The sequence below is a fragment of the Drosophila busckii genome, chromosome X (assembly GCF_011750605.1).
Source record: "Drosophila busckii strain San Diego stock center, stock number 13000-0081.31 chromosome X, ASM1175060v1, whole genome shotgun sequence".
NCBI classification, from domain to species: Eukaryota; Metazoa; Arthropoda; class Insecta; order Diptera; family Drosophilidae; genus Drosophila; species Drosophila busckii.
In genome coordinates, this window is record NC_046608.1 from 12821327 (window position 1) to 12848714 (window position 27388).

At 34.1% G+C, this 27388-nt stretch overlaps 1 protein-coding gene across 1 annotated transcript in view; it reads left to right on the plus strand.

Moving 5' to 3' along the window:
• The first annotated feature begins 1718 nt into the window (after positions 1-1718).
• Positions 1719-27388, plus strand: part of LOC108606575 (neurogenic locus Notch protein) — a 50354-nt gene continuing 24684 nt past the window's right edge. Inside the window, exons 1-4 of the mRNA XM_017996795.1 lie at positions 1719-1972; positions 14111-14204; positions 23650-23918; positions 23981-24185. Of these exons, the coding sequence (XP_017852284.1) occupies positions 1840-1972; positions 14111-14204; positions 23650-23918; positions 23981-24185 (701 nt within the window). The 5' untranslated portion in view covers positions 1719-1839. The remainder of the gene's footprint in view (positions 1973-14110; positions 14205-23649; positions 23919-23980; positions 24186-27388) is intronic.

The window sequence follows — 27388 nt, forward strand, 5'->3', positions numbered from 1 at the left end:
AATTTAAAAGCTAGAACGTACGAATACAGCAGAAAACAAAGAAATAAATTTATGTGTGCAATGTCAAACGATTCAATTAAACGTTCAATTAAAAATAAAAACAGAGCAATACAAAATATTAAAAAATAAATGCATAAAAAAAAATTGCAAAACACACAAAAAAAAAGAGAACAAATCCTATAAGCCAAGTAATTATTAAATATTCATGTGCAAGGCAAATAGCAAATGTTAAGAACAAGGCAGAAGAGCTACGGCCTAAGATTAAAAAAAAAAACAAGAACTAAGCAAAGTGTGAAATTTCGTGTAATATGGAAATTAATTCAATTACAATTTAAGTAAATGAAAAAAAAAAACACAAAGCAAACAAAACAAAAACTCAAATTAGTTGAATAAAATATTAAATTGAAAAATAACGACTTTTAGTATTTTTTTTTCAACACAGGGTGACAGTAAAACATGCGGCTTTCTAACAAACAGCTGTTAGCTCACTGCACAAGTCGCTGTTAACGGACGATCGTTTAACAGTGCCAATTCCAGCTGAAACATCAATTAAACAGACTGCTCACTATTAAGTACAATTTTGTGTTTGATAAAAAATATAAAATATAATTCAAAAGCTTACAGCTTCAATTATTTACTCTCAAGATGCAATTTAAATTAAAATGCAGCTTGGCGCTAACGACAACAAAATTCATCGTTGATAGTATCGTGAAAAATAAGTCAAATACATATATTTTAGCTACAGCTAGTTTTTGGCCAACAATATTTAGTTTACAGGCAAATTGAATACATAGGAATTTTATGCATTTAAAACTATTACAGTAGGTATCAAAAATAAATTATGAAAAAATAATTAATTAAATTAAACAAGTAATCATCAATTACATGCGACAGCTTGCCGTTTTTTGACTTTTGAAACTAGCTAGATCTATCGTGATAGTCTCCAAGTGAGCAACACTGATCCAGCGTGCTGCTGCTATCGATGTGTGAATTACAAGTATTATCGATATTTTAACAGCTAGTTTCAATTTAACACTGGCTTTGCAACGATACGGACGGTCGCGCGTATCAAGTTTGTCGTTTTGAACCAAAAGAAAAAACAAGAAATATTTTTTTTTCCTGTGTATGCCTCTTTGCGATTTTTGTGTATTTGTGCGCGTGTATTTGTAATTGTGCGGTATATACGCGACAGGCAACGCAGAGGCAGCAACAACAACAACAGTATGGCGTTTTTAATGCCGCCGCATGCAAAAATTGCAGCATAAAATTTATAAATATTTCGAGATCGGCATAAATCGGTTTTATGCAAAAGGTTTTTTGTTGTATTTTTTTTGTTTTATTTGATGCCACCGTCGCTGTGTGTCAAATTAAAGGAATATATAAGCACAAATAAAAGAGAATAAATAAAAACACAGAAACAACAAGGCGACTGGTCTGTGTTTAAGTGTGCGAGTGCGAGTGTGAGAAAGGAAGCGAAGCGTCTCTTGAAATTTTGTGTTTTCTTGAGCCTGCAAAGAAATCAACGTTGGGTTGCGACTGCGCGTGGAAATGTCGCCGTTGGTAGCGTCGACGTCGGCGTCGCTGCTGCAGTTAGTAAACGGCAACGCGCGGCTTTTGGTTTTGCAAAATACATAAAAATATTAAAAAAAAAGAAACTAAAGATTTTGAACTACACACTAAAAAATTACAATAATAAAAACCAAAAAAGATAAACAAGCAAGCTGAATAAAAAGTGCAGTGAGCTAAAATAAATGCAAAACGCAAGAGAATTAAAACAAAAGAGAGAACTGTAGAAAAGTAATAGCATATAAGACGCAAAATATCTTAAACTGGATTACAATGCAGTTGCAGCGCAGCAGACGTCGCTGCCGCGGCGCCGCACAATACACTATTTGGATTAACAAAATGCTAGCGGGCGTCGCGCTGCTGCTGCTGTTGCCGTCGCTGCTAACAACAAGCGCTGAAGCGACGGGTAAGTTAACCAAAATAAATTTAAATATAGAAAAAATACAAATTAGTTACATGCACTTACACACACATGTATGTATGTATGTATGTACATATGTGTGTGTAGCTGCATTTTTGATTGAGTTTGCAGTTTATTTTTTGTTTTCTGCTTTTTTGGGTTCTGCTGCACGTTTCCCTTTCTATTTGCAATGCTTGCGGTTTCTCTCACACTCACAGGCATGCGCATATGTGTGTGCAGTTTTCGTTCGTTTCCTTTAGCTTGGACAGGTGGTCGCTTGCTATCTCGCTCATGCGCAAGCTGCGCGCATTAAGAGATCCCATTGTGTGCCTGTGTGATGAAGAGAAGAGAGAGCAATGCGCACAATAACAAAAAGCTCCTTGCTATGTGGAATGCCTTAGCAAAAAGCTTTCAAGTGCAGCAGAATCTAGCTAGAGCTAAAGATTTGTATTGAAATAAATATTGGAAAATAATTTATTTTTCATTCTAGTTAAAGCACATTTGTAACTTTTTTTTGGTAAACTTCCTGTGCTTGTCGTTAGGCTTTACCACATCAATAATTAAGCTTACTTGTTCAAAGTTTCACACACACCTACACACACACACAGACATAGCGCTCTATGCAGTGCAAACAATATGCAGAGCTCGAAAAAAAAAGCTAAACATAATATTTGCATAATCTAATCATTGTGTCAACACTTGTCAACATTTTTTTCTTCTTCTTATGCTACGCAAATACACACACAAAACGCATGTACATGTGCATGTGTGTGTGTGTGTAGGTGTTATTAGTGTTAACTTCCTTTCGTAGAATTCGAAAAAAAAAGTAGAAACAGGCATTAACTTTATCAACTTTAGCTGGAATTTTTATTTTTACTGGGGTTATCAAACATAGAAAAAATGCAGCCAGCTGTTAAATTTTTTTTATAACCTTAACGTGTTAGCGCTATAAAAGAATTAGAGTAGAAAATGCATAGTTAGTTTTAATGTCTAAGCTAAAAGTAAATTATATCAATATATGATTGCTATGTTTGAACTATGAGTAGGCAAAAAACTTAACTAAATTTTTTGCATATTGGTAACGCTCTCCATTGCGTTGACTGAACCATGCGCATAACATTAATGCAAATTGACCTTTAAGCAATTTTCGCGCACATTTGTTTAATATCAAAAAATTTACGCCTAAATGTGTATAAAAGAGAGTGAGAGGGGCGCGGGGGGAAACTGAGATTTGCAGCTGACAGCGCAGCAGACTCCACTTAAATTTTGTTGTACGTTGGGGAGTTTACAAAGTGTAACGGTTTTCAAATTTATATAGAGAGAAGTTCCAACCACCAAAAGTAAAATGCAGCAAAAACGACAGCTGCCATAGAATATACATATATATATATATATATATATAAAGAGCGAGATAGTGCTAAGAGCGAGAGGGAATTGCAACCCCTAAGCATATTGCACAGGCGCGTCCTTTTTACGTTTTTCCTTTTATCATGCTGTTTGCCTTGCTGCTGATCAAATTACATGGATAAGCGTTGGAGAGCGAGAGCGAGAGCGCATTAGATAGAGATCGACATATGTGTGTGTGTGTATGTGTGTGCATAGCCGAGTCGACTACCTAGGCTGCTGCTTCGTTATGGCTCGAAACAAGTTCTTGTGTGTGTATTGGTGTGTGTATTGGTGTGTGTTTTTCAATGTCGCACCAGAGTTCTTGTTGCCTGCATTTTCGTTTCGCTCGCGCTCTCTCTCTCTCTCTCTTTGCTTCGCTTGCTTGTGTGTGCATAAGTATTTCCTGTCTGCCTTTTCTGCTGCTGCTTCTTGCCACTCACTCACTGCCTTATCCTGTGTGTAGTTTGTGTTTAGTGCACCCTAAAAACATGAAAAATTCTTGACTCTCTGTCCTTATATTTTATTTTCTATACCGATACATACATATGTACATATATTTTCTAAATTATATCAAGTCACGCACAGCGCCCCACCGAGCAGCCGTTAGATCTTCCTTAATTAAGGCGCTGCCTAAACATAAATTATGTTCATGCTAGTTGCTGTTTGAGATCAGCTAAAATATGCAATTTAAAAAATTATAAATAAATAAATATTATAAATATTTTATTTGAGCATATTTTTGTTAAAGAATTTCAGCATAAAATAAATAAATTATAAAGAATTTTAAAACATATAAAATTTGTTGTTTCTAAAAAAATTTAAATAAAAATTAATTTATAAATAAATATATATATGAATTTTGCTTTTATAAAATATATCTAGACCTTTTTTTTATTAACACAAAATGTATGCCATATTATTTATAATAATATTACAAAGTAAAATTCTTTAATTGAATTAATTCCAAGGCTTGAAATATATTTAATGAAATGCTTACGCTTGCAACTTAAGCTGTAAATATTAACATAATCGACTTGTAATAAACTAAGAGTTTTTAAGATAAAACCAAAATCCCTGCGGCAAACAATTTACACTTAAATTAGCCACAAAGCGTTTCCCACAATATTTCGTAGCAGATAAGAGCGCTTTGGACGCCTTTAGCCAAATGTCAACTTGTCGTGAAAGTGTCTTGTGAGCGTGTGGGGGGGAGTTGAGGGGCGGCGCAAAAGGAGTAACGATCTTTAAAGTTGAAGGTTGTGTGGTGGGGCACTTAATAAACAGTTGCACTTATCGCCCATTTGCTGTCACATTTATTAATTAATCGATGCCGCCGCCTTTTGAACAACTTTCTCAGGTTTTTATGGTAACTTAAGACTTAATTAATATAAAAAAAAAATAACTGACAAACACACAGACACACACATAACATTATCTGGCTAATTTTCTGATGCGTTAAATCTGAAACAAATACTTGGGGAGCTGTGTGTAAAGTAAGAAGAAAGCAGCGACGGCAGTTGGCCAAAAAGGCAACAGAAAACCCGTTTAAAAGGCCCGCTTATGTTGCATACACATATTGTATTGATTATAATGCTGCTGCTGCTGCTGTTACTTGATACTCTCAAGCTTGTTGATAATGATGATCAAAAACACGATCATCATTATCATGTTGTTGTTGTTGTTGTTGTTGTTGCAGAGCAGTTCCGTTTTAACAGTCGGGCGATCCTGTTTCTTTATAATATCAAGCTGCCCCACCAGCCCCCTCTCTAACCCCTGCAGACCACACCTATGGGAATAAAGAGTTTAAAGCTGCCAAAAGCAGCAAGAGCGAGATAGCGCTAGAGCTCAAACTTAGCTCTGCTTTTAATATGCCAAAAGATTTAAAAAAAAAAATTGCTAAAAAGCAAAATTAAATTAAAAAGTTTAGCTAAGTATTTATTAAATAAAAATATTATAATATAAATTTATTTGCATAATTTAAACATTAAAAGAAATGTGCTTATGGTTAAATGTAAAAAAAAAATATAATTAGTGATGCTTTAAATGAATTTAGTGCTTAGCTAAATATTTAAAAATAAAAAATATAATTTTTTAATAATTATAATAATTATATTAATAAATTATACAAAATAAAAATAAAATGAAAGATTGGGCTAAAAATAAAATTTTGATTTGATAAAAACTTATAATATAAAAACTAACAATAAATAAAAATTTAACTGCGCTGCTATTTAGCTTAAATATTAAAACAAAAAATGTTTAAATTAAATTAAAATATATATATGTAAACTACTATTAAATTTTTAAACTATAGTCGAGTATTGTTGTGTCTTTAGCTGCGATTTGATGCAACATTAATGCTGCAGCTTAGAATTCAGTTAAAGCTGCGCTCAAATGCGTTGCGGAAATAACAAACAAATGTTTGTTGTTCGTTGTTGTTGTTTTTGTTGTTTGTTTGCTTGTTGTACATTGGCTTTTCCCATAGACAAGCGACGACGCCTTAATGTTGACAATGACGATTGAACATATTGGTAGACATTGCATAAACATGATGCCGCTGCTTGTCATTGTGTGTTCCCATCATCAAAGTTGCTCTGGCCATAAGAAGAAGAAGAAGAAGAAGAAGAAGAAGCAGCAGCAGCGGCAGCAGACGAAAACTCAACTCAAGCTGAACAACTTTCCAAGGCGTCGCTGCTGGGAAAATGCTGCAAATGGTTATTTTTTCTTTCTTTTTAAATCAATTTGTTAGCGTTAGGCAAAGTGGAAACGTGGGGGGAGCGGCTGTAAGTTTGGCATGCACTGAAGTTAAGACAACTAATTATGCTTTGATTTTTGAATTTTTAAATTTTTACGTATTTTAGTTCAAGTGTAATTAAAGAGAGAAAAATTCAACGATTAGCGCTGAAGACAACACACACACACATACAAGTATGTTTATTGACTTTTAATGATGGTCAGGCAAATTAGTGCTGCCCATGTCTATTGCTAACTCGCTTGCACGCATTGAGAGTTTGGCTCTAGGCTAACATTGGCCTCAACTCAACAAACTTGGCCAACGACTTGTTCTTCGACTTCTTTTGCTGCTGCTGTTGCTGTTGCCTGTTTAATGAGTTTTCTTTATGGCCAGCAGCAGGGCGCAGCACACACACACACACACACACACACACACACATGAGCAGCAGCATTTGCTCTTTGGCTACGCACTGACCGAACAAGTTTTTAGTTTTTTTTTTTGTTCATTGCTTTTTGCTTTCGTCTACAGCGTCGCTCACTCCTTTTGCGTCTTTTGCTTTGTGTTTCTTATTCTTGGCCTGAGCGCGTCTCAAAGCAAAAAGGCTGACAACCTCAGGCTACGAGAACAAAACTCTAGCGCGCTCTCGCTCGCTTCATCGCTCTCTCGCTCACTCTTTCTCTATCACTACAATTTTGTTATAAACCCAAAGTGTCTTGTCTTTTGCTTGTCTCTTGGCCTGGCCCAGGCACAGGCAGCGCGCCATGTGTGCAAGCGAGACAAGCATAGCGCATAGCACATATATTGCTATCTCGCTTTGTTTTCAAGTCAACAACTGGACTTGGAAATTCTTTCTAAGCTAACGATCTTACAACAAAATGTGGCAAGCAAGAAAAAAAACATAATAATGCCTTTGTGTGTGTGTATGTGTGTGTAATGAGAAATGACAATCATCATTATGTACACTTGAGCGACGGCCCAAAGCATCTCAAGTTGAAACCGAAATCATCTTGTACTTGTCTCTCTCTCTCTCGCTTTCGCGCTCTCTTGCTATCTCTCTTTGCTGTATGTAGATCAGCTGCAGCTAGTACTAGTTAGCAAATGCTTTAAATGTTTTAACTAAATTATGCAATTAGCGGCAGCGCAGCTAAATTAAATTGTAATCCAAATTTTGCCAAAGGTCATGGGAACTTGCAGCTTAAATACAATAGAAAGTATTGACTATTATTTTTCAATTTAATGTGCTTGATTTGAATTTTAATATATTAATTTTGCTTTTGTATTTGGTTGAGCTCAAATTCTCATGGGCTTGTAACATAAAATTTCGTAAGCTATTAAAAATAAGCATTAAATTAATTATATGCCTTTTAGTCATGTTAAGTTAAAGCAACCAAATTAAAAATGCAAACTAAAAAACATTTTAACATTTCTAGAGCATTTGTATTATAAATAGACCATTCACCAATAATATTTTTAACAATACTCAAATTTTGTTTTGAGCGCTAACAAATATTTTGTTTAAAATTTAAAATTTTTAATTTGCAAACCTTGAATAGTTAAAAAAAGAACGCTAAAAATGACATTAAAATATAAAGTCGGAAGTCTATAAAGCTATAAGCTAATTAATGAAGTCAAAGCAGCTATAACCAGGGCTGCACCGTTTATTTAGCAAATAAAAACCAATATAAGTCTACAGCTAAGCAAAATTCCATTGCCAAGTGCTCATCAAACATTTGTTTATAAACATATTTAGCAAGTTTATAGTATTGTTTATATTGCATGCGCACTGGCGCCATCTACTGACAGTTTTTGTTTACATTGTTTATGCAGTCGCCAGACTAAAGTGTCCTAAAGTTCCCCAACGTACAAAACTAAACATTCACACGCTTGTCGATGCGCATTGTTGTTGTTTTTGTCTGCCGGAAGTGTTAAATGCTTCACTTTATTTAAAGTACGCACTAAGAGAAAGAGAGTGAGAGAGAGAGCGCGACAAGTACAATGCTGAGATAGAAAGAGAGCTAGTGCGTACGATATGGCATAATATCACTCATATGCCATTATTTTTATGATGTTGCTTCAACATTGTCTGAATGTTGTTGCAACCCTTTATGCCACAGTTGAATGTGTGTGTGTGTGTGTGCGCCTGCGTAGCCTTTTGGCGCGTATTCAACGCATGAGGGTGTCTCTCCCTCTCTCTGTCTCATTCCCACATTGCGCATCTCTAGCTAATATAGCGCTAGATAGCGCGTCTCTTGCCCCCGAGGGTTTGTTGCAACGCAAAGTGTCGCATGTGTTTTCAAGTGCACTTCAATTAACCAAACGCAGCTGCTTATATTAAATAATCTTTCTCTCTCTCTCTTTCTCAGCCACCCCCCTACTCAGTTTTAGTTCCCTTTTTGTGCTGCGGTGTGTTATCATTTCTTTATTATTATTGCCCAGTGTTTGCCTTTGCTCTTTGCGGTTATCATGCGCTCAATTGCATTGCATATTCTTCTTATTCCTTCATGTCCATTCATAGGGTAGGTCAGCGTTAATTTAATGTGTGCACTTCGACTAAAGCTATTCCAAAAAGACGCAATTAAAGTTCATGAACTTTCATATTCAAGAATTTTATGCATTTAGCGCACTTTGCTAAGCTATTTGCTGCTACTATTAATTAATAATATTTACTAGCTTGAGTCTTCCTTATTCATTATCCTTTTGGAAGAAAACTCCTCAACAATATTCCGTCCTATAAGGCTTAGTATTTCACAATTCGTTGAAATAAGTTATATGCATCGACGTCTTTCAATAAAGTACTTCAATAAATATTCAATTCAATTATTATTTACTCATTATTATTTATTATCTATAAACTACTGCGTTCTTTGCTCTTCCAAAACGAAGAAAAATGTTCACAAAGTTGTAGCCAAGCATTTTTATTATTAATACTACTCAATTGCTATTTCTATTATTATTTAATGCTATGCTAAAATTTGAAATTTGCATATCTACATTGACTCTTCCAAAAGGAAAAGATTTTCCCACAGCTACTCGAACCTTAAATGCACACACGATTTTTCCAAAACCCAAATTGTTGCATTTAGACAAAACTAAAGTTGCTGCTTTTTTTTTCTTCTAATCTTTAAATGCAATAGAAGAAGTGGGAAGTAGCAATCTAGAACTGAACAAAACCACAAAAACCACAAACATCCTATGCATTTGTAGCCACCCCACACCCAACCCCCCTCTAAACTTACTTCGTTGATTGTTGATCCAATTACAATTATTTCGAGTGCGCTTTTTGCTTCAAAAAAAAAAGTAAAATAAAAATTACTACAACTTGTGGCCTATTAATCTAACAGCGTTTTGTATAGATAGACAGCAAGAAGAAGCAGAAGTAGACACCCACCACACCCCACACTACAAACCAAAAGTGTAGAGAGACCGCAAAAATTTCATGCATAACCCAAACAACTGAAAGAGCTAAAGAGTTAGAGAGAGCGAGAGAGAGAGAGAGAGAGAGAGAGAGAGAGACTGAAGCGCAGCCGAAGACGAAGCTCTGAACTGAACGTTTGTTTGTGCTTCGGCTTTTCTCGAGTTGCTGTTCGGTTTGGTTCGGCTTCGGTTGAGGTTCCCACACTCGTTGTTCGCTTTTACGACTTTTTGTTGGCTGTTGTCCCCAGTTGGAGCTACTTTTTCATTAACACTTTACAAACTTTCCGCATTTTGTGGCTGCCACCGACACAACACAACCAACTGCCTGTTATTACAACGTGCAACGCCGTTGCCGTTGCCGTTGCCGTTGCCACTGCCTATTGTTGCTTCTTTCAGTTTCTATTTGCCATTACACATTATTTATGGATACCAAAGATCCCATGCAAGTGTTCAATGAAACTTATCAGCAGCGCTCAACTTGCAGCTTAGAACGACTTGCAACATTTGCGACGCAAAAAAAGAAAAGCGCGCTACTTTTTGTTTGTTTATCAGCTGAAAGTTTAAACTGAATTTCACTAAGCAAACATTTGCTTGCAATTTGCATAAAACAAAAGAAAAAAATAAAAAACTATGTTATCGAATAAATTACAAAATATGATGAAATTTAATGGTTTTACTGCTTGAGATTAACTTTTTCGAACATGCACAGACTTGTCGAGCTACGCATATAACATATGGAGTATATATACTGTATAATATTCATTTAGCGATAAACCCTGAGAACTGCAAACCCAAGCGGAGCGTTATCAAAACTTAGTGTTTATTTTTTTATGACGACTTTGCATCTTGTCTGGCGACTTTATCTTAATTTTGCATTCAAATATTGAAATTGCTGCATTTTTAAATTAATTGCTGTCATATTTAAATAAATGTTATTGCTTAAAAAATAAATACTTTTTATTGCTAATTAGTATTGCACTAAAAAATAAAAATAAATGCAATAATTATAATTATTTTTAGCAATAAAATATTAAGTTTTTTTAAAAATATTTTTTATGCTGCATTTGCACTAAATTGTAATTAAATAAATATGCTAAAATTTGTTTTTTATGCTAAAATTATATTATTATTAGATTACTATTATTTTTATATATAAAAAAGTTAGAACAAAATTAAATTAAAAAACTAAATACAGAAATGTTTGCAAAATAAAAATTAATCAACTAAAATATATAACAAAAGCTAAAAAGAAAGATTTTACAATTAAAAAAGTAGAAATAAAAATTTCTAAATTTACAGTTGCACAAAAAAAATAATTTAATTATTTTCACATATTTGTGCGGCAAATAAGTAATGAGTGTGTCATTATGTTGAAGTCTTATAATGACTTAGATCTGTGCTATACGCGCGCGGTTACTATAAATACATAGATATATACACATGTGTGTGTGTGTGTGTGTGTGTATAAAAATGTTGCCAGTGTGTTTGTTGCTGGCGCGGTGGAGAAAAGCGTGAGAAATTGTTGGCCCTGGTTTGTTTTAAGCTTGTTGTTGTTGTTATTATTGTTACTGTTTTTATTTTACTTGTCGCTTGTCGAGTTTGTCGACTGTGTTTTTGGTTTTTGCTTTTGTTTTAGTATGAAATTCGCTGTTAATATGCTGATAGCGTTTTTGGGTGGCTTTTGTTTATTGTTATTGTTGTAAGCGAAAAATTCAAATTTGATAAGCGCCATTTATAAAATGAACGTATAGGGGGGGGGGGCCCCAGTGACATTATTAAGCCCTCCCCACCCCAAGCGCTTTGTCATAAATAGTTAATAATATAGCTTTGTTTAGTAATTAGCAAAATTAACAACTCATTTGTTCAAGTTGCTGTAAGTCTTGCATGAAATTGTTTATATGGCTTATGGTTACACTTGCCTGCACCGCCAAGCGAGCGACTAAACGCCGCGCCGCTCCACGCCACGCCACGCGCACTTCAAAACGCGCCTAGCAATGTAATCAACAGATTTGTCTATAGCACTTTGCATTAACTATGCGGCGGTAAATCACACGCAATAAAACACAAAACCAACAAAAAAAAAAAAAAAAACAAAATACAAATTGAAAAACTTACTTGAAAAAAAAAAAACAACAAGAAAAACAAACTAAAAGCGTTTCACGCTCTGTTGATGAAGCGTTGAATGGACAGCGACGCGCGCTTAATTCATTAAAGCCAAGCCAAGTACCAGCTAACGGCCACGCCCACGCCCACAGCCAATTAAAAAAAAAAAAAAGAAACAGAAATTTGAAGAAAGCGCGTTTAACAATTGCAATTGCCCCAAAAATAAATTGGCTAAGCAATTTAAGTTTAGGTTTAGCAAATTAACAACAACATAAAATTAGTTAGAAATATATTTATTTGCAGCAAATTTAATTCAAAAATTAAAAGTATTTACGTTTAGCAAATTAACAAATTTAGTAGTGCGTAAAATTAGTTGAAAAAAAAAAAATTTATTTGCAGCAAATTTAATTCAAAGATTAAAAGTATTTAAGTTTAGCAAATTAACAACTTTTTAGTAGTGCATAAAATTATTTGGTAATAAATTTATTTAATTAATAGATAAATGGTATTTAAGTTTAGCAAATTAACAAATTTTTAGTAGTGCAATAATATAAGTTGAAAATAAATTTATTTGCGGCAAATTTAATTACATTTTTAACTATTATTTTCAAACTACATATAATTACATTTAATTTAATTAATTGCACTCATTTAAAAAATAGATTTTAATTCTTCTGCTACTTTTGTTAAATGCGAAATTTGTTGCTTTGCAAATTTAAACTTTTATTTGAATTTTAGAAGCAATTTCAAAATTGTATTAAATATTAAAATACAATTTTGAAATTGCTTCTAAAGTCTCAGTATGAAAGTCAATTAATTTAACATTGCCAACAATAAAAAATTTAATAAATTAAATGCTTGAGAGTAGAGTACAGACTAAAATCGCTAAAGATATGCAAATTTTATTATTAATTAATACGATAGACTATGATTGCTTTTTAAATTGTTTATAAGCTGTGCGCTATAACAATTTAAATTTAATTTTAAGGGCTCAACGTTTATATTTTAATTCAATTAATTGTACAACAATTAAATGCTTAGCTAAAAATTAATTTAATTTTTCAAACGCAGAACTTTTAACTGAAGCGCACACCTACTAAACAATGCACAATGAACAATTATAAAGTGCCTTAAACTTAAAATTGTTGTTTCGTTTTGTTTGTTGTAGTTGCGGCAGCACTAATTGAGGTCAATTACTTTATAACACACACACACACACACACAGACTACGCAGCTGTGCGACATATTGTTGCGAAAAAAAAGCGGCAGCCGAGTTTTAGTTTTTGCCACAAACTTGCGCACAATCGAAATGTATAGCAACAAATTTCGCAATATTATGCATACGACGCGTATGACTCACAGCTTAAGATTTATTTATTTATTTTTATATAAAACGCATCGATCATTAAAATGCTAAAACATGTTAAGCATTGCATATTTTTTTTTGCTGTCTTCTTTTTTTTTTATGTAACGTCTTTCTGTATGGAAGACAAAGCTATTTTATTTATTGTGCTGTGGCAATCAAAACTTATTGTCGCCATACTCACGTGTCTCTCTCTCTCTCCCTCTCTGTCGCTGTCTCTCTCTGCGCTTGTTCAGCCGGCAGGAAATCGCCACACGCCCAATTAGCAAACATTGGGGCGCTTTGGCGCGCGGCTCGTTTGTTTAATTTGTGTGCCATTTTTACAATGAAAAATAAGCATATTTAAAGTTGCTGTTGTTGTTTTTTTCGTTTTGCTGTCTCTTTCGCACAGCGTCTGCATATTGTGTAGTTCAAGTGCACTGAACTTTCAGCACAAATTGTGTTCAATGACTTTGACTTTGCCTTTGCCGCCTAGAAACAGAAACAGTCACAAGTTTTTCATTTTCAATATTTAGCTGCAGCGTAAATTTGGGGTTGAGGTTCAAGCTGCGAGATTGCTTGATTAAATAAAATTGATACTAAATTTAGTAAAGTTTATTTTAAGCGATTTGTTTGATTTTGTTTTAATATTTTTAATATTTATAGCAATATATTTATATTGCATTACAACATTTAAATTTATTTTAATTCGTATTTAGCTTAATATAATTAATATATCTTTATTTATTGTGAAGTGAAAAAAATGCAATAAAATTCATACTGTAATATTAAGTAAATAAATAAAAAAAAATATATTAATTCGGCATGAAAAAAAAGTAATGTATTTATTTTTTTTAATAAAAAAAAATTGCTGCATTATAAAATATGTAATTTATTTAAGCAAAATTGCATACTGCAGTATTATTTTAATGTAATATTTGTTATATAAATGTTTTATTTTTATTTTTAATAAATATATTGTTGCTGTATTATTTCAAAATAAATACAACACAAAATTATTTATTTATGCAAAGTGAAAAAACTGACTGAATGCATTTTTATTAATTAAACACTCAATTATACGCTTTATTGTAATTTTTACACTATTATAATTTATTTGGCATAACAATTTGCTAACAATTTTGAACTCTTTGCTTTTTAATTACAGAGTCCAGCTCATCGCTTGCCGTTTCCTGCAGCACACTGGGCTGCAAAAATGGCGGCACCTGCATGACACAAGCCAATGGCAAATCCTACTGCCTGTAAGTATATTCTAAGCAGCAGCTACTAACTAACTAATACAGCTAAGCTGTGGGAAAGTTTTGGTCAGCAGAAGCGGAAGGAAGTTGAAACATGAATAGGGCCGCGAGTTGTTTGTTATATTTGAATTGTATGTAAATTTATGCGATTGTATTGTAAATTGATTTTGCGCAATTATTAGCATAAAGTTTTTTTTGTTAACAACAAAGCGCTTCAAGCTGAGACGAATGTTTGACGTGCCTTTGGCTGTCTGCAACTATTTGGCTTTAGTCAATTAACTATGTTTATGTATGGGCCCGTCACTGTTTTTAGTGCAGTGTTGTCTTATTTTTATAAATAAATATATATTGTCTGCTGCGCTCGTTGCAATAAATCAAATGTCAATTGCGGTCAGAAAAGAAACGAGCAACGAACACGTACGCAACGCATAACTTTTCGACTGAGTTATGATATGAGCGAACGACTTCGACTCTCGAGAGTCTGTCAAAATTTTACGAGCGAGTCTGCACAGGAGAGAACGTGGCATAATTAAAGCGTTTGTTTTGTCTCTTGTCGCTTGCTTTTATTTTAATTTTTCGTTGTCAGTTTCGCCGCTGGGGCGTGAGCAGATCAATTGCAAGCTCTCTAAGTGTAACTAAACCATAAAAAAAATAAGCGTAGGAACGTAGAGCGTTAGATCTAGAGCACAAACGGCAGCGATATTGCATATAAGGGAATTCTTTAAGTTCCCAAAGGGCAATTTAAGATAATTTTTGATACAATTTATAAATGTAGTAAAAAAAATATTAAAAAATATATTAAATATTGCACCTAAGGGAATTCTTTATTAAAGTTCCCAAAGAGCAATTTAAGATAATTTTGTGTACAATTCATAAATGTAGTAAAAAAAATATAAACAAAATAATTTTATTAAAAAAATATTGAAAGCTTAGGTATATAAAACAAAAAATTAACCTTTTTTTAAATTTATTAAAATTTTTCTTATAATTTTTAAACATTTTTTATTAAATTTAAAATCAAAAAAAAAAGTATTAATATAATTTAAATACTAAATAATAAAAATAATTAAATGCTAAAAATAAATTATAATAATAATAATATTTTACTACAATTTCTTTTATATTCTAATTACTTATACTATAGTTTTTTTTTTTTATAAAATGTAAAGCAGTAAATGAAATTTTAAAATGTTGTGCGCTCATCGATTTGACAAATGTTTGCTTAGTTAAAAGAAAATCAAAAATCGAACAAATACCGGTAGCCAAGCGCTTGTCTCTCTCTTCCTCTTGCTACGTCGCAATTACATAAAAGCCTTTTAGCTTTTAGGCCAAGACAAAAATGAGCTCGTTTTTGTTTTATTTTTTGTCGTTTTTATTTTTACGACATTTTCTCTGCACTGACGTCCGAGACGATCGTAGACACTGATGATCAAAAAGCTAAAGCCAATGTGGTTTATATGTGTGTGTGTGTGTGTGTGTGACTGGCTTGGTCTGGCTGCCTGGCCTGCTGATCATCAACAGCACGATCAAGCTACATATGTAACTAAAGCTGAAGAGCCAGAGGCGCGCGCTCTCGCTCGCTCTCTCTCTTTCGCTCTTGCTCTCTTTCTCGTTTCGAGCTCAATGTGCGATAAGATCTGTTTGAACTTTTGTCAATGCTTAAGCTTGCAAGCTATTAAAGCCTGATTGTCTCTCTAGCCAAACCTCGAAATTTTTGTTTAGCAATTGCAAATTTGCAAATTTCACGAGCTTTTTAGCCAATCACTCTTTTTGATGCAATCTTGTGCGCTCTCTCTCTGTCTCTCTCTCTAGTTACTTTTTGTTTAATTGACTTGATTGCCAATCAGCTTTGGCTTGCAACGTTTTTTTTTATTTATGTTAGCCCCAAAAACTGTTCGATCTGCATTGATTGGAGCTCAACGCATAGATTGTCAAATGTCATGTTTTCGTTTTTTTTTTTATGCACTTGAGCGTTAACAGAACAATGGAGCCTAACATATATAGCGCCCAACTGTTGGTCATAAATAGTTTCACCGACTCGAGAAAATACAAATTCATAAATTTTATTTCACTTGCGGTTTATGACATGTTAATGAGCAAAGCTTCACCCACAAAAAAAAAACACACACACACACACAATTCGCAAAATATGCGGCAGCTTATAATTTTTACTTTGATGTGGCCCCAAACTCTAGAAGAAAACAAAGCAGCAACAGCAAAAAAATTTGTTGAAATTGCGTGCTGATGATTTTTGATGCTCATGTTCGTCCCGTCATTGTGCAAGACAGATGAGTCATCTGGTCTGTCCCTTTTTTTTTTATTATTGTATTTTTGTCAGGCAATTGTAGCTGTATAAATATTAGCAAAAAAAATGTATAATTTTTTACAGTTTAGAAAGCTGCAGAAATTAATTTATTGACTGCTGGTACTTTAAGATTTAAAAATATAAAAGAAAATTTTCAATTGAAAGCTTATAAAATACTACAAAGTTGCTTAATATAAAATAACAAATGCTTTGTTTAATATAAATGCAAATTTTGTATTGAATTTAATTTTAAGCTAAAGAAAAAATTAATTTTTAGCGCTTAGCTAATTTATTTTTTAATTTAATGCTTAAAGAATTTGTTATCAATTATTGAAAGCACATAAAATGCTTAAAGTTGCTTAATATAAAATAACAAAAATTAATGCTTTTGTTTGAAATGAATTTGTTTGCAAATGTTGCTAATTTTTTATCGAATTTAACTTTAAACTTAGTTCTTAGCTTATAGCTATTTTTTTAAAATTTAATGCTTAAATGCAAAAGAAGTTGAAGTAATGTTGCTAACTTTTAATTGAATTTAAATTGAGTACTTAATTTAATTAAGCAAAAAATAAATTTGTAATCAATCAGCGCGCATAACGAAATTGAAAAGCGCTGCAGACCAGACCAGGCCAAGAATTTTTGTGTTTCGTACAATTTTTGTTGTTGAGCCCTTCGAAAAGTTTGTTGCCTAAGTCTTTCGTTTGCTTGCTCTCTTATTTATTTATTGTGCAGCTTCGTTCAGTTCATTGTTTCACCAACACATAAGTAAACAAAAAGACGTACACACACGTATGTGTGTGTGTTGCTTAATGCCCATGTCGTATATTTCCATTTAATTTCATTTCCCCACACGACGGCGACGTCTGCTGAATGCCGCACAAGTTTTTTTTTTTCTTTTTTATTTATTTCAACTCTCGGCTCACACGCTTTGCACTTGAAATGTTCTGCTTATATATATATATATATATATAAGTTTTTTTGGCTTTCCTTTTGTTGTTCAGAGTTTTAGTTGCTTTGGGGCTTTGGCTGCTGCCTTTACCTGCAAGCCGGCGTCTTAGCCTTTACCTGCTGACAAAAACGTAGAAGCAGCAGCAGCAGCAGCACAAAATTGTTGTTGTTGCTGCCCTGGCCCAAAGCTCGCTTGCTGCAATTACATTAATTAACTCATCATTAAGCACAAGCAGCGGCAGACACAGACACAGACACAACTAAGTTTTCTAACTTGGGTGCGCACACAGCAAAAGGAAATGACAATGAAAATGCCTTGAAAGCAAAAATGCCGCCGCACTCTAATCTCTCTTAAGTAGCAAATGGGCAGCTGAGCTGCTGCTTCTACTACTACACATATGTGTGTGTGTGTGTGTGTGTGTGTTCAAGTTACAGTTAGTGCATGACACATTTTTTGAAGCGTAGCGCAAAACGCGTCAGCTGGCGGCCATTTTGATGCGCATCCTTCGATTTTATGTGCTTTATTTTTTTTGTTTTTTATCAGCAGAGGGCTATGGCTATAGTCAAGCCAAAAGATTGCTCCAGTCAAACTTGTTTGCAACCTGCTTTGATTGCTTTTTTTTGCTGCTGCTGCTGCTGCTTGCTCGTTGCAAGCTTCCCCACCATCTAGATCAACAGCTGCCTGGCAGCAGCAGCAGCAGCAACTGTCTTTGCCACATCCAAGGCGCTCTCTTGCTCTCCGCAGAGACTTTTGAGACTTGAGCGTAGCGAATTTTTATTGTGCATTCCGCTTGCATTTTACATTCTTGCCTTATACAGCAGCCAGCAATGGTCATAAATTGTTGCTACACACACACACACTAATACATGCATACGCAATAACTAAACCTGTATGCCTACAACAATCCTTTTTGCTCTTTATTTTGCGCGCCCTTTTTTTTGGTTTTTTAGTCAAAGGCGTTGGCGTACAAAATTCCTTTCGACTTTTGCAGTCTCTGATTTTCGCATTTTGCTCAAATTAAAACGTTTTATTGAAACTCAATTAAGTTGCCGCATTCTCACGCAACATGTAGCATGCAAGTGCAACAGCAGCGACTACGAAATATTTAATTAACTATTTGTGAAATGTCGTCAGCATCCAATGCATTACATAAACCTAGCATTGTTTACGCTCATGTCGTCATCATCATCATCAGCAGCAGCAGCAGCAGCAACGTCTTCATATGCCACCAAGTAATTTTCTCAAGCTTGCGTCCTCATGCCTTGCGCCATCATATTTTGGCATTATAATCATTTTAATTAATGCGCTGCAACAACAATAAAAACTAAGCAATTTCAATTGCCATATATATGTCACAAGCTTGCCAAACTAACGCTCAGCGTTAAACTCATGTCAAGATAGTTAAAAATTAAGTTGAGCAAAATATTATGAATTATCAAAGTGAGTTTGAGTTACGTTTTAAACTTAAAAATACTTTTGTAAACGCTTTAAGCTGAAATTGATGCACATAGCTATGGCTATCGATAGTTTTTATGCTAAAAATTGTGTAGTTATTTATATATCGTTGCTAGCTCAAAATAAAAGCAATCGATAGTATCGATAGTGCCATTGATTGTTTGTTAAGGCTTTGCAGCTTTTTATTATAATAAAAATAATCGATATTAACGATTACCTTAGCTTTGAGTCTAACAAATTAAATTAAAAAACAATCGATAGTAACGTTAAAGCAATCGATTGTTTAACAATGTGCTTAGAGTACTTCAAATCTTTGATTACTGTTGCCTTAGCTATAGCCTAAAAACAAGCAATCGATATTATCGATAATGCAATTTATTGTTTGCTACTATACTTAGAGAGTCAGATAGTTTTTAATTGCAGCTGCTATGTTAACAAATTATCGATAACTCAATCAAAAGCATGCGATAGCTTTTAATTACAACTGTCTTAACTCTTATGCAAACAGTTGGGATTGAAATCAACGCACTGTTGATTGCGCTCCAGTTAAAAAATGCAAGCGCAGTTACAAAAGTAAAGATACGTAAATCTTAATTAACTTGCATAGGATTGACTGACGCACGAATTGACTGACTGTCGACTGCGTATATGTGGCAAGAGCGTTGCTTGTGCAACACGCTGCAGCGATTGCTGTTGCTGTTGCTGTTGCAAGTGTTGACAACTGCTGGTGGCATAAAGGTCGTCTCATATGCTACCTGGTGCAGCATTTTGACGAGCTGGTGTCAGACCTATATGGTATATATATATTTGTTTGAAGTTTTTCACTGTTGTTGGGCTCTGCGCTTTGCTACCTGCGACGCTGAAAAGAAATGAAAATAAACGCAGCAGCAAGAGAAAAATGCGGCAAGTTATTTTTGGGATGAATGACGACTGCTTGTGTATGAATTGTAAGATGGACAGCTCGACGAAAAAAAAAAGAAGTAAATAAAGAGCGGAAAGGAAAATTCGTAGCTGGGCCGTGGGGTCACGCATTTTATTTGTTTGCTGTCGGTGCACGAACAATAATAATAAAAAGAAATGATGGAAATGGGCGCTGCTGAGCTGAAGCTGCTAAACAAATAGACAGACACATATTGAATAGCTCTAGCTCTAGCTCTGGGGTGAAATGCAGCTCAACAAATACATTGACGAGATGACAACAAAAGTCACACACAGAGAGTGAGTGAGAGACACAACTTTGTGTGCATGTTGCACCTGCTGCTGCTGCTTCGTTTTCACATGAAAACTACCTGAGGACCACAGCTGTATGTAATATGAGCTGAGCAGCAAAATATTGTTTAGAATAAGCAAACGAAGCGCATTTTTTTGCAATCAGCAAACGAACTTTGACTGCCAATGCTGATAAACCGAACGAACTGACTGCTTTGATAACATTTAGGGATCAGATCAAAGATCAGACAGTTTGCTGAAACAGTCAACGCGCTTTGTTGCAACATTGTTAGCTCAATGAGTGCAGCTTAACTAAATTATGTCTTGATTAGGCGCCAAGTCTCAGCGACTTGCTGCCCAAAAGTGTTGTTTATTTTCTTTTTCTAATACAAGCACACAATGCATAAGTTGATATGTTGCCTTTTTGACTTTAGCGTGTGAATTGCTACAGAAATTAGATACATAAGCGATCGAGTGAGCGACGAGGCGTTGCTTAGCCCATTTTAGGCCGCAGCCGCAGATCACAAAATGAATGATCATCGGGCGATGACATTAAATCATCTCTGCTATGCTCTATACGCATAAATATGTACAATGTGGCTGCATCTGTGGCATGCAGCACTGCTTCAGCTGCAGACGTGGCAGACACAGTTTGCCAACTAGTTAAAGCTGCTGCTGTTGCTGCTGCTGCGGTTACGCGCGTGAGAAGCTATTGGAAGCCAAGTGAATGCCGCCACATAAAATAAAATTATGCTTTATGAATATGCTTGCGCTCTCTCTCTCTCTCTCTTTCGCTCTTACACTCGCGCGCTAGCTGTCTATTGACCGCAAACTGCAAATGTCAGCAATATGATACGCTTATGTTAAAATAGAAGTTGGTTTTTTTTCTCACAGCTGCGCCCCAAGTGCAGTTGGGTGTGAGTTTGTGCTTATTAAAGCTTAGTAGGCGCTCAATTACGCATTTTTGCAAAACTCACCACAGCGCACAAAACTCACCACACACGCAAAACAGCTACTAAGCGTCTAAAATGCATAATGCACAACAAAAATCAAAACTCACCACACTTGTGTTGAGTAATGCAAAACTCACCACTGCATGCAATTGCTTCAAATGCATAAAGCACAACAAAAATCAAAACTCACCACCGCTTGTGGTAAATCACGCGTGTATCACGCCAACATCACTAGCTCACACACATACACATACTACTAATGCATATACAAGTTAAACACACCCTGTCCAATGCTAACGCTTGGGATACTTTTGCTTTATTTGCCAATGCGAGTCACGTTTTCATTTATTTTGTTGTTGTTGTTATTCCTGCGCCGCATTTCGTTTGAAAACGCCAGAGCCAGCTTAGACAAACACACAATACAACACAACACACACACACACACACATACATTTATAAAAAACAAGTTAGCAATGGGGCAACAACAATGCTCCACAAACTCAACTTGGGCTCAGCCGCAGCAGCTTAAGGTTGCAACTTGGCTCGGCTTGAGCCCAGCTGCAGTTGTAGTATAATTTATATTACATTAATATAGCAGCAAGACACAAAAAAATACAGCTGACACCTTATTTGAATGAGAGTTTGAGGTGAAGCTTATCAGCAGCCAACTATCGTCCAGTCAGCAGCCAAGTTGCCGCACATCGATTTCTCGGCAGCAGCAACATGTTGCTAACTGTTTTGCCTAACGTCATTTAATTTAGCAAACAGCAACGATTACGATCAACAATCGACAAGCCAGCAAACTGCAAGCGACTTAAAAGTGAGGTTAGGCTATTGCTAAAAGTGAGGTTATGTGTGTCTGTGTGTCTGTTACAAATTAATGCTAAATCTAAAGCATTTTCACACACTTGTAACGGTACGTGGGCAAAAGCGCCAAAAGCGAAAATGCCGTTTGCCATTTTGCTATCTCTCTCTCTTTCACTCGCTCTATCTCTTGCACACATTAACACTTGACTGCACTGACCAAGCCAAAGTTGCCTTAATGATTATTCATTGCAACTGCAATCGCTGCTGCTGTTGCTGCTGTTGCTGCTGTTGCTGTTGCTGCTTCTTCTTATACATCATATTTGTCTGTTGCTGCTGCTGCTGCTGGCAATGCGTGTAATTTTCTCATTGCTTGGCTTTGACTTTGGCTTCGATGAAAATTTAATATGCAATCAAGATCGCGCACAAATTACCGTATAAAAAAAAAGACGCAGCGAGAGAGAGAGATAGAGAAAAAAATTGTTTTCTCAAGGGAAAACAACAATGTGCAAGTTGTCGTTACGTATCGAACTTTAAGCAATGTTTTAAACATTCAACATCATCATGTTGCACTTAGCGCTGCCAATTGAAGTTGCATTGCAATTACTTTGCTCATTTGTTGGTTCGCTAATGTGCGCCGCTTGTTATTGTTATTGTTCTCTCTTCGTTTGTGTGTGGGCAAGTCTATTATTAATAATTACGATTAACTGCTTAACTGCTATGCATAAAAAATAAGCATAGAATTAAAGCTGGCAGATATTTAATCAGACTTGTTGCTGAAATTAGCAAATCTAAATTGAATTTAATTAATTAAATTCTAAAAAAATGATAAAAAATAAATTACTTTAATAATATGTGCAAATATATTATAAATTCTTCATATAATGCATTTTAATTATATATTTTAAATTTTAATAAATAATTTCTAAAAAAAATTGCTAGTAAAATAAATTACTTTAATAAATAAATTCAAAAAAAATCTAGTAAATTATATAAAATAAATTACTTTAATAATATGTGCAAATATATTATTAATTTAAATAAATTCTTCAAATAATGCATTTTAATTATATATTCTAAATTTTAATAAATAAATTCTAAAAATAAATGCTAGTAAATTGTATAAAATAAATTACTTTAAATTAAATAAATTCTTATAATAATGCAGTTTAATATAAATAAATTTATTAAATTATTTATGAAGCAAAATTCGCTTACATATTTTAAGTAATAAAAATATTATAAAAAAAAGCTAAATATATAAACACATTTATTTGAATAAATGTGCAAATGTTTTAAATAAATTTACTAATTCAGCAATTTAAAATCTAAACATATTTAGCATTTTAAATTTAAGTAAATAAATGCATTAATTTATATTTAGAGTGCTAAATTTTGAATACAAGTTGCATAATATTTTGTTGGTTACTCTTAATAAATAGATTTAAATGCAATCGCTTTCAAAAATGTTTAAGAAGTGCTCGAAATGAACTTACGAGCTACATTTACTTGTGGCCAACTTAAAGTTGATGTGAAAGTCATTTGGCTACTGCTGCTGCTGCTTGGGCCGGCAAACGGAAATGAGACAACTTTGTCAGTTTGTCAGCTGCTTTAACACTTTAAGCAACTTATCGATAGGCGCAAATCTGCCGACACCACTGAACGAACTGACGCTAAACCAGATAGATGCAAACGCCATTATCAAGAGCTGATCTACTAACTGCACACACACACACACACACGCAAACTATTTAAATGCTTATTTTTTTTCAGTTGCGATACACGATATGTTGGCGGCTACTGTGAGCATCGGAATCCCTGCCTGGCGGGACATGGACGCTGCCAGAACGGCGGCACCTGTCAGGTGGCCTTTCGCAATGGCCGGCCCGGCATCTCGTGCCTCTGTCCGCTTGGCTTTGAGGAATCGCTCTGCGAGATAGCGGTACCCAATGCCTGCGATGAGGCGCGCTGCTTCAACGGCGGCACTTGTCAGCTCAAAACGTTGCAGGAATACACTTGTCTCTGTGCCAATGGCTATACGGGTAAGTTACGCACCAACCACGTCAATGGCAGTGTCTATTAATTATATCAATCAATTTCATAGGTGAACATTGCGAGACGCAAAACTTGTGCGCCAGCTCGCCTTGTCGCAATGGCGGCACCTGCACTGCCCTCGCCGGCAGCGGCAGCTTTACGTGCAACTGTCCGGCTGGCTTCACGGGTCACACCTGCTCCGAGGATGTCGAGGAATGTCGTTCAAATCCCTGTCAATATGGCGGCACTTGTGTCAACACGCATGGCTCCTATCAGTAAGTAGCAAGTCCCACTTATCACTTGAAGAAAATCAAGCAATCAATTGATAAATTTAAAATACAGTCTGAGTCATATGTTAGTCTTACACTAAATTAAAAATGTGCCTATTTGCTCAAATTAAAAGTTGAAAATTAAAAAAAAGAATTTAGTAAATATTCTTGGTATTATGAACGACATAATTAATTAATTCCGCTAAGCACAAATGAACTCAGAATTTATGGAAATATTCTTGGTATTATTAGCGCTAGGAGACCTTTCCCATTTTTCAACACTTTTTAAATTAAAAAAAAATATATATATATATTCAGGAAAGCAAAAAAAAAATATTCTAGAGCTTGCTAAAGTTTAAAAAAATAGAAAAGTATATACCATGTTCTTATTAAAAGCAAAGAGAGTACTGGAAACTTGAAATTAGTATTCAAAAATGAATTCTCGTTAATTAAAATAAATTTGAATTTCACCATATTTTTTTTTAATATAAAAAAATAATATGAATAAAAAATATATGCAGAGCAACTAAACTGATTACAAAATTAAAAAAAAAAAAATGCTACAGAAAAATTAATCTCGTTAATTTAATATGATTTCATTGATATTCTTTTAAATTTTTTTATTTTTTTATTTATTTAAATTGTAGCCTAGAATTAAATTCTATGGTACAATTGGTATAGACAGAGCAGCACAAGCCTTCAGGCTGATTCTTTTAATATAAAAGAATAATATGATTAAAAAAATATATAATATATTATAGAATTTCAGAAAATTTTCTACAGATATTTTTAGAGTGTAATAAATATGTAAAAAATTGAAGAGCAACAAAAAACATTACAGAATTTAGATAAAATATTCTAGACATATTTTGGAAGAGTAATAAATGTATAAAAAATAGAAGAGGCTATAAACTGTTATTAAAAATAATAAGCGAGCTTTGTATTATCGTTTGCCATGACTAAATTGTCGCTTTGTTTCAAATTGAGTTAAGGCGCATCTGGCTTGTTACTAATTTGTGGGCAACTAAGTTGTCGTGGTTTAATTTAAACGCTTGTACTTTTGTCACTTTTGGGGCGCTGTCATAACTCAATGCATTGACAAGTGCAAATTTGGTTGCTTGTTCGACAACCAGAAAAGATCAGACACATTGTACCGCAGCTTAAGACTTGAAACAAATCGTTTGGTGGGGCTATTTGCATATTAAAGCAATTCCTTTTTTGTTGTGCTTGCGGCTGTGCGCCAAATTAATGACAATTTAAAACTAATAATTTATGAAATCGCCATTTGCATAACAAATCGATTAAAATAGTTTATTGATTTTATTTTGAAAAAAAAAACAAAACCACACACAAGTTTCAATTTTAACAAATTGCCAAATGCTACAAAAGGCAGCATTGTATTTGTTGTTTTTGTATTTTTTTGCAGTCTAATTAAAATACTTATACAAAAGGCTAACAACATAAAAGAAAATTTCCGGTACGAAATACCGAAAAAATAAAATAAAAGCAAACTTGCCAAGCAGCGAGCGACATGTAAATTAAATTATATCGTTTGCTCATTTGCATTTTTAATTTGAAACACACAAATTAGCCGAGCTCGCTAGCTAGCCACACCCCCGCCCTCCCCCCAAACAAAAGCCAAGCAAGCAAGCAACTAACTCATTCAAGCTGAAAAGTGCGATGTGAACATGTGTTTCGATCAAAGCGCTCTCCTACTTATTGTTTTTGCTTTAATTTATAGGCTACGATCATATATATATATATATATATATATAGAGTATGCAGTAACCCAGTTAGCCACTCTGGCGTTAACATAAATTGCAATTAGCTTGGAGCCAAGCTTAGTCTAAAAAGCTTCATAAACTAACGAATTGATGATCTGCTGTCGGTTTGAATTTCAAATTCACCTTGCGGCACTTAGTTTGAGCAGTTAATGGGCTATTGGTGGTGGCCACTGTTTAGCATTTAGCATATTGTATATTAACTATTGTTTATGCATAAATAAAACGTTATCGCATTTGAGACTTTTGGCAAATAAACTTGTTAATTTACTGCCCAGCGATAAGCTTAGTCATGCCTAAGCGTTTTCGCCGCTGTATTGAAGAAGACAATCGAAACGACAAAGCATATATATATATATTTCTATAGCATGCATGCAATTTGAGCGTGCACAACATTTTGATACACTTGAATTTAAATGTTTCGCCTTATAGCACTTGAAAGCTGCTGCTAATTTGAATATCAAACATCAACTAAATCGGCAGCGAATATAAAAGTAGCTATATATCAAATTTGTTAGCTCTAGCTCTTATTGTTGCTGAGATATTGTTGCTCATACAGACGCAGCGCACGCAAACAACTCGATTCAGCGTCTTTAACATAGCCACTGCCATTTTTTATAAAAGTTCAAAGTGTATATATATTTTTAAGCTGTCAATTTGAAAGATTTAATGCTCACAACATTGTCGCTAAACTATTCATATGCATATGTTGTTAAATCGCATTTATGTTAATAGAATATTTGAGAGCTTATAAATTCAATCAATGATTTTTATTAACAATTTATTTGCATAAAATATAATTCTTGTATTTATTAATTTGGAATTAGAGCTGCGTACAAATGAATAAGTTGCAAAGTTAAACTTTTGTTTATTAAAAATTCATGAAACTGCTTTAATTTATAGGCAAGTTCAATCAAACTTATGCATTATCGATAGTCGATAATTTTATGCAGTAGCCTAACGCGTTTCTTTTTTTTTCAAGCGTTTTACTGCTGGCATAATCTGTTCTATAATATGCATAAAATTACCGTTATCACATAGTAACGTCTTTAATTGAACTGTTGCCATAAATTTTGAAAAGTGGGTGTACTCGTAACTTTACACATTTCTAATCAAGACAACATAAAAACTGATGCATATCTCAACTTACAATAAAATATGCATGACAAGCAAGTTAATAAAAGATTTATAAAAAACAGAAAAACAGAAAATAAATGTTGCTTGGCCTATGAATATGCAAAGTAAATGCAATTAACATTAAACAAGTAAAATGTGTATAGTGAATATGCAAAGTGAATGTTTAACGACTAACAAGTGAGTGTGTGAATCAGTTTATAAGTTTGATGTTTTCTCAACTCGATAGAAAAGAAAAACATGTGCTAAAATTCAATGAGTATCATACACGCGATGAAGTGCACTTCACTAATG